Genomic DNA, 8,911 nt, shown 5'->3' on the forward strand with positions numbered 1-8,911 from the left:
GATCCTGTCTTTAGTTGTCCCGAGGTCCAGGCTGGTCCACAGAGGTGATCGGGTCTTTTCAGTTGTAGCTCCTAAACTGTGGAACCAGCTGCTCCTTCATGTCAGACAGGCTTCAGCTCTTGGTGATTTTAAGTCTTATCTTTTTTACACATTTTTACGCACTGGCTTTTAATACAGCATTAGAATTAATGTTTTTGCATTGTTTTAATGGTTTTATTTTATGTCTTGTCATAATTTGAATTGTTTTTATTGTTTGTTTTTAAAAGTTTGGTATTATCTTTTTACTCTTTATTGTTTTTTTTGTGAAGCACGTTGGCCTTTGGTAGTTGCTTTTAATTGTACTAAATAACTACATTTGATTTGATTAAAAAAAAAAACTACAATTAGGCTGTTTCTTATGTGGGTCATTAGTCACCTAGAATATAAGAGGCAGACGGAGTCACACAGGACACACTAAAGTAGGTTATTTGTTCCACTTACTCTTGATTATAGTGATACATTCAGTAATGCTGTTCAGGTCCTTTGTTCATAATTGCTGAATTAGTAAATAATATTTTACCAGCTGCTTTTAAGATATTAACAATAGTGTTTTTTTAGTATGTGCAAGTTTCTGTCATCATTCAGGATATGGGTGTGCACAATTACTTTTTCCTTGGAGAAGGAACCCCACATCTCTTCAAACAAATATACTACATTGTAAAATAAGGCAAGGCTGGTGCGAGTTTTTTATAGTTTACCTGGGCATTGCTGCAGACATAGACTTTTGAGAAATTCACAGAGTTGTCATTAAAATGCTCAGGGAGCTTTGTCTCCCCTGTAGATTTTTCTCACATCTCAAGGTGGAAGAACAGTGCTGTGGTTGTTTTCTTTGCCTCAAGGCATGAATCCCCATGTGTCTGCTTTGTGGAGTATTTGTGTGTATGCAGGAAACCTTGGACATAGCTACAATTGCATTTTAACAGCCCCAGGCTTTTTGGTGTTTGTCCTCTACTCTCTTTTCTTATTGAATTTATCTGAGCAAAAAGTAAAAATAATTATAAGGGCAATGTGAAATCCAGTCTCGGACGTGTCAAATTAGTGTGTCAGTGTAGCTGTGTGTCTGTAGTTTGACAGTGAAAGAGTTAACTGTGATAAAATCCCAACTGTGACTCATCCTTTGTGCTGTCCACCAGCACAGATGGTAGCACCTGGGCCCGCATAGCTGCCTCTCACTGTGGAATCTTAATGGAGTCTTCACTCATCAAAAATCCATTGTCTTATTGGCAGAAAGAGACAATTTCTGTAAATTCTGTTGCACTGAAGGTGGCTGTTGTTTAAGTTTTGTGTAAGGTGCGGCGCATTTTCTCTCCGATCTTCTTTGTAAAAATCAAGAAAGGCTTCATCTAGAGATCGCCTCAAAAAGAGTCTTTGATCTGTTTGAGGGATTATACTGTCAAGCTTTGAAACTACTCAGAAATTTTTAAATACTTAATGCAAAAAGTAGCAGGCACAGGTGGGGATCAAATTGTGAGCAGGAAGTTCCCAGGTGTCTTTCTAACATGTAAAATCTGAACAGTTTCATTCTGAATGAGCTGGAGCATTGTGAGGTTTTTTACTGCTGCTGGGAGTGAATTATCCTAGTGGAGAGATGGTAACAATATAAACAGATTTTAAATGTTTTGTCAACAAAGGACCGCTTTATTCTTACTTTTACTGTAATATAAAGATTTATAAAGGCTTCAGTCCACAACATCAGGTCAAGAAAATCACCTATGGTTGAATAAGCAGCTGCAAGCACCAGTAATGTTTTTGTTTTGTTTTTTTCCTTTCCAGTATACATGCGGTAAGAGCCCTCCGTGTGTGTGTGTGAAGCTTCTCACCTTCGAATATAATGAAGATTTATTGTCTTTTAGAAGATTTAAAGAACCATTATGGGTCATCATTTTTATGTTGAATCTACAGTTCCAGTTGATTATTTTGGAAAATTCAAAAAAGATTAATAAATACCAGATTGATGGTTGTTCAGGGAGTTTTTTGAGCACACAAGTGCTTTTTTTTTGAGCCTAAGAAAATCACACTGCATCTAATCATGGGCTGAGCAACCTGCAACAATACAACCATGAGATAAAATCTAGAAAAATCTAACAGCCAGGCTTTCAAACCTAAACATAGCCTTTTGTGTCTCAGCAACAAGCCTCAATAAAGATATCACCCTCTTGATATCACTTTGGCTCCCCACCTATTGTCCTCTGATGTTTATCCTTCTGAAGCACCAGTAAATAGATTTTTTTCCTCCTTTGTAGTTTTTTTCCCCATCTCCTTGTGTCACTCCTTTGCCCTTGTTTTTTTAATGTTTTATCTTATTAGGAAACAACTGGAATTGAAATTTTACTTTTAAGATAAACAGAGTTCAAAGAGTTGGTGAGATCACAAGGTTCCTCTTGATGACTACTCTTGGCATGAACTATTTCTAGATTACACAGCCATAGACAAGGCTATTGATGAAAGAAATTGTAATATATTTAACCCTGTTCAAAGAGAAAAATTTGCTGACTAAACAGTATGAGAAAGATGAGGTCAAATATTCCAGGACAGCTACATCTACCATAGAGTAGAGATGCTAAATGAACAGCTTACAAACTATATTTGTTCTTTAGATTAGGTTGTCATCTTTAATGTTTTTGCTGTTTCTATAGCATTGTCTTCTCTTATTAGAATTCTGTTTGTTGAATTAAAGCATTCAGTGGAAGCAACTAGTTTTACTTCATTATAAAGTGCCAAAGTGCATTGCTTCACTGGAAAGCATGCAAGGGTAAAAGTCTGTCCTCCTGGGCTCTATCAATAACCATTAAGGATCTTCTCTCATTAGGCCAAACTTCATAAGGCCTCAGGGCTTGAGGAATAGGCTCAGCCATTCTATGTGATGGAGTATACTTAGATGGCATCACTGCTGTTTGGGAATGCAAATTGGAACAGTTATTTTTCCCTCTGGATGATTGCCACGAGGCCTATGTACATGGCTTTATTCTCATTTAACTTCTTCGCTTAATCAAGAAGAACCTCACTCCCCTATAGGCAACCCTCAATTTGCTCCTCAACTCCTCCGTTTTTCATCTCTCCATCTTTATGTGCGCGCACACACACACACACACATACACATCTTTAGGGCTCATTTAGCATATCCAAGCTACTGCAGTATGATTATTCATATGGCAATGAGGCTGGATCAAGCTGGCAAGGCTGCCACAGCATGATGGGAGTGTTTCCGAATGGTGACTTTGGAGTCTGGCTGCAGGGAACTCAAACATAATCAAGATAAGAATGCCCTTTTCCCAGCATCCTTCACAGGGTTAAGGCTAAAGTGGATAGAGAATGAGAGGGACAAAAATCAAAGCTTTAGACAGCATCATGCACACTCCCACCCTCTGTTTTCTTCGAGAGAAGCCAGAGGTTTTCTGCCATGAGGGATGAGTTCCCTTTAGGGCTATTGGAGAAACTTTTGTTTTACTGACAGAGGAGACATTAGTAAGATTAGTTTTGTTCTACTCGATCAGTCCTATCTTAGTGCTGATCTCTTTCTCATTTTCCCCTCACAGTGTTCCAAGTTTCCACACTTGCTGGATGTTGTCCATCCTTCACCCCTAAGATCAGTCGGAACGTTTCAGTGAAACCCTGCCTGGTTTCAGCCTCCTAGCCATCAGCTCAGCTCATATCCACAGGCCTTGGTCACATCAAGAGGAGGAGGCAATGATGGTTCCTGATCAATAAAACATCAACTGCATTAAAGCCTATGAATAAGTCATGGAGGGAAAGAACCCAGTCGTCAGGACACACAGAAGAAAATGGTCTTTTACTTAGGACAGTGAGAATGAACAGGCAAGAAAAAAATAATAAAAGAACAAGGCAAAGGACTTAAGTTGAAAGGAATTTATCAACCGCCGACTGACACTTTGTTGTATGTTAAAGCTCTTTTTTCCCCTCTCCACCACCCATGGTATTTGCTTCCATTTTCTCTCTAGTAATAGCTTTTTTCCTGCGTGAGCGATAAATAAGTTATTACATCCCTGTGTCCTAAGGCTTAGCAAAGACTGTCTGAATATAAATAGTTCATTTTCCTCTATAGAGCCTCACTTTGTGCCATATGAATATATGTGTAATTACATCTTTTTGTGTGTGAGAGTGTGTGTGTGTTGGGGGGGGGTAAAGCAGGGGGTTTTGGTTGCCTTGCACAAATAAACTTGTGAGCGTTTTACTCTGACTATCACTTCAGATAGGATAAAGCTGTGTGTGAGCATGAGGATCAATGATGATGCCGATTTCTGTATGCTGTTGTAATAGCAAACAGTATTCTGCCTGCTCTGTGCTGTCAGTTAAAATGGTTCAGAGCAGGGATTCTGAAATCTTTTAGCTACCAACACACAAAATGATAGTGACAAAGGCTTGGGACCCCATATTGCAAGTTTAAAGATACAAATATTGCTAATAATCACATTAAACAGGGCTGTACTTACAAGAGTCTTAACATCCACTCTACAATTTCTATTCATTTATGACTTCTGTTTTTATTTTTTGTATCAATTTTTTAAGATTATGCCATAAGAAATCATTTATAACTGTAACTTAAAATCTGGAGATTATCTCAGGACCCACATTATGTTTCAAGACCCACACTGGGCTCCTGACCCTAACATTGGAAACCACTGGTTTAGAGTAAAACTGATGGAAGCACAGTTATTGACTTTTCTACACCGTAAGTACAGCGTAATTATCCTGTATGTGAGTGGACACTTTCTAATGTCATAGTTTCTTCTGGCAGACAGCTATTTTGGAAGCTGATTCCATGTAGACAGCATTTTGCTCTGTAAAAATATGTTGTCAAAAAGATGGCCAATAGAAATCACAGAAGAATGTTTTATAAGGTCCACAATATTGTGATGATTTTGGCATCTATTGATTAGTTGCTTGTTGAAATCTTGTGGGAAAAAGTATTCTTTGACCTAAAAATACCTTCAGTTATCCTGGCTGTCTAGATTGCATATTGCTTTCTAAATCACCGGAGTGTTTAGTGCCCGTGCTTTTGGTCAGTATTGGGTTTCTCATTCTGTGTTGATCTCGTGTGTTTGAGCTCCTCCCATCTGCCTTTTCAGGGAAGTTAAAGACTTGTCAACTCACAGTGTGGAAAATTAAAAACTGTAATGGCAAAGGAATGCCTTATTTTTCATGTGAAATTAAGGCCTGCCTATTTTCATTTTAGAAGATACATTTTACTTGTAATTAAGTGTGAATTTATTTAGAGCTAAAGTGCAAGTAAACTGCATGCTATACAGTGACAGGATAATCTACTGAGGCTGCTTCCTTAAATAAAATGTCATCCCCCCCCCCCCTCAGGGCGTTAAAGGCAGCAGAGCAAATGCTCAGTGGTGGAAAATTAAAACTTTAGATTTTCAGCTTCTTTAATGTGTATTTCATTCTTTGTATGTCTGAGGCAACCTGATTGTGGGGGAGTGATCTGAGGGCTGTCCACCGATGAGCGGCTGGGTTTAAGTTTTCTGACTTTATTTGAAGTGCTCTTTATGAATAATAATCAAGGTGATCTGGTTATTTGTGTGTGCCACATGGGCCACTGCTTTTTTATTTTATGTAATAATTAGTGTATTTATGTAACGGGGAGAGATGTTGCTCTGATGACATTTGGATTTTCTAAAAACAGATTTTTTCTTTTTCTACCCCCAAAACAGAAACTTTTGTAATATCAACAAAGAATGTACAGGATTAAAGCTGCCATATTAGTTTGCTTGATTTTCTTTTCCGCTTTGTTCCGTTGTGCTTTCTTCTGCGCCAGTTAATCCCAGATTAACTGGCATACCATTAAAACGAATTGAACTCTTTAATGACTTAAATAGCATCCTCACACAGGGAATCTGTGTTTAAAATATCCCATTGACTTGGTCTTATAGATTTAGCGGGACAACATAGATGGGTGGAGTCGGAGAAGTTGCCTCTGTGGAAGCAGCAGAGCTCTGCCACCCTTACAGCACTTTGTCCAATTAGAGTAAATGATTAGTGTGGACTGTCTCCAGTGAAATTGAATCTATCAGCTGGGCTCGGATTACTACAGGTCCCTGCAATTCAGCTCTCACTTTGTCTCTGTCACACTACAGCTGCTAATATAAAACCAACGGAATGGATGATTTCTACTTAAGGCGTAGCTTGATTGAAGCTGATTACATTTCGGAGAGGTTTATTATATTTCCATAATATGTGTGCATGTGGGTGGAGTTTGTATTTGTGAGGCTGCATGCTGGTGGTGGTGAAAATGGGAAGAGAAGAGATTGCCACCCATGTGATTTAAAACACTTTTTTTTCTCTCTCTTTTTCTTTTTTCTTTATTCTTTCAGGCTGCCAGAGCCAAGGGCAAACCCCTTGGACCCACGAGACCTTGAGGACAATGATTCTGGACCATCCATGGACCACGCCCCGTGATATGAGCAGACCAGACTCCTTGTACATCAACCTGTCCTTCATGATCAGCTTCAGCCAGCCGTCAGGCTGGCCCCCTCTCTGCCAGTCATTTTCTTCCTTCCCTCCTCTCTCCCTTCTCTGGCAGTGAACTGACCTTGATGAAGGCCACTGTGACAAATATGGATGGCCGTGTCTTTTCTACTTTCAAACTTTTTAAATTCCTAACTAGCTATGAACTTTCTTTAATTGAAGCACTCAAGTTATGTGCAATCAATTACTATCAGGCTCGGTTTCCACAGCCAGTCAGAGTCTTGGCTTACTGGTGAGCCTGGCTGACTCGGAGAGGAGCTTGGGTAGGCAGCTGAGCGTAGCATCTGTTAAGCCCAACAGATGTCAGGAAGAGGAAAATGTATGACATGGTGCTTTACACTCTTCATTTATTTACAATATCATTTTGGTTCTTCCATTTGGACACTCCGGATGCTCTCAGACATGGAATGGGAACATTTCTCAGATGCCAAAATGCCTTATGTCCTCAAGAGATTATATTAAATACAATGTTCTGTGGGGTTTATTTTGATTATTGAAATATATAGATATTTCTCCTGAGGCCTTTACCTTTGTCTCTTCTAACCTAAATTTGTTCACACTTTCTGGTATGCTTGTCGGATCTATTATAAGAATCGGGACATTTTGACGCTTATTGATTGGTAAACATTGCTGAATCTTTGTTAAATACAAATCGAACTGCAATTTGACTGTGGAAAAGAGCCCTTCTGCATTTGCCAATTCTCTAGGTGCAGTAATGTAAAGGATCATTACTCCCAGCCAATCTACACCATATGACAGATTACAGTCCAGAGAAGCGGATGCAGTTTTTTACCTTGACCTGCTCAGACACAGCTTTCACTCATGATGTATTGTCACAATTATTTTGTACATACGAGCACTTTGTTTCGATTGCGATTTATTCTGCTGCCTTAAATTCAAACCCGAAAGGGTGTCACTAATGATATGTAGGACAAGTTTAACAATGACATGATTTTACTGTTGTAGCACTGCACAAAGGTACTCTAAAGTTGTATATTTACTCAAGGGAATTGTTGGTGTGTCAACAGTCTATTGAAAAAAACAACAAGAGCTTATTCTGTATCCTACTGTGACATCAGACTGTAGTCTCAGTGTCTGATGTTGCCTTCTGGTTTTATTTGTCTATTTGGGGTTTAACTTTATAAATAAACTGCTTGTTGCTCAGACTGGATGACATTCATGTTTCCATTTCAAGAATCAGCATTGGTTTATTTGTTTAATGCAGAAAAAGAACCTAAAACACATCACTCAACCAGTCATCCAAGTCAGTTTTATCAGAATGAAACCTCTCCTGCAAGCAAAGGTTTTATTGAAGATGGGGGAGACAGAAAAAAAATGATGAACTGGTTTTAAAAATAATTCCGGACGGGGAGAAGTTTTTCTTCATTAAAATTCAAAGCAGCAGCACATTCTGATAGGACTGCGAAAAGGAGGTTTGGGATCAGGGGGAGGCAGAGCAGTAGAGCACTTTAGGGTCTCTTCCTCTCCAAAGACGTAGCTTTGTGTGTCTAAACAAGCCAAATCCAACTTTGATCAAGTCTTATAACCTCAAATCTGAAAGCCTTTGTTTCTCTGTCGTTCATTCTTTTTTTTTCTCTCATCTCACAGAGAGACACCATCTGGAGCGCATTAGCGATACACCTGCTTTCTACCTGAGCCACTTTATCTAGCCAAAAATGCCCTTCTACCCTATAATTGAGATACTGGTTTTGACATATTGATTTAGGGACATTTATCTAGCCTCCAGTCCTTGCTGCATATGTGGTAACCTATAATTTTACATTCTGTAATGACTTTAGTTTCTGATCTCTGGCATTGGCTGAGTCAAAACCTGCTGACTGAGTTCTTGTGCTTTGAAATCTTCTATATTATGTCTGTGACTGATGTAGGTAAGGTGGGGAGGGCATCGCAAGTCACAGGCTGTTGTTATCAAAAAAAAAAAAAAAAAGAAAAAAGAAGCAGTCATCATGTACTTATGTTCATTTCTTATGCCCCGTAGCAATAATAAGAAATCTGAGAGAAGTCAATGTGCCTGTTGTCAGTGGAGGAAATGGAGAGAAGAAGATTGTCTGATCTCATTTAGGCAGCAATACCACAAGGTCCCCTTTTTTTCCACACCCAATTACACCTGCTCTTCCAGGTCCACATCGCTGAGCATGTTCACAAAGAGGCACAAAGATCTGCAAATAAACAGAAGCACAGCCGTAAGACCTCCACTTTCCTGATTGGGCAAAAAGAGACTGTTTGTGCATTTGTATTGACATGAATTAATTGCTTCATGGCTTGTGAGATTGAATTAGCTACGTGACATGCTTGCTAGTGGTGATGCAGCTTTTGATTGCTGCCTTTAATAGCGTCTGTTTTTCTTCCATCCTTTTAA

The 8,911-nt window shown here is 39.0% G+C and overlaps 1 protein-coding gene across 1 annotated transcript in view; it reads left to right on the plus strand.

Moving 5' to 3' along the window:
* The window catches only part of trim44 (tripartite motif containing 44), a 46,592-nt gene extending 38,895 nt beyond the window's left edge, over positions 1–7,697 (plus strand). The window contains exon 6 of the mRNA XM_017423078.3: positions 6,378–7,697. Coding sequence (XP_017278567.1) covers positions 6,378–6,462 — 85 coding nt within the window. The 3' untranslated portion in view covers positions 6,463–7,697. The remainder of the gene's footprint in view (positions 1–6,377) is intronic.
* The last annotated feature ends 1,214 nt before the right edge of the window (positions 7,698–8,911 follow it).

The sequence above is a fragment of the Kryptolebias marmoratus genome, linkage group LG11 (assembly GCF_001649575.2).
Source record: "Kryptolebias marmoratus isolate JLee-2015 linkage group LG11, ASM164957v2, whole genome shotgun sequence".
NCBI lineage: Eukaryota > Metazoa > Chordata > Actinopteri > Cyprinodontiformes > Rivulidae > Kryptolebias > Kryptolebias marmoratus.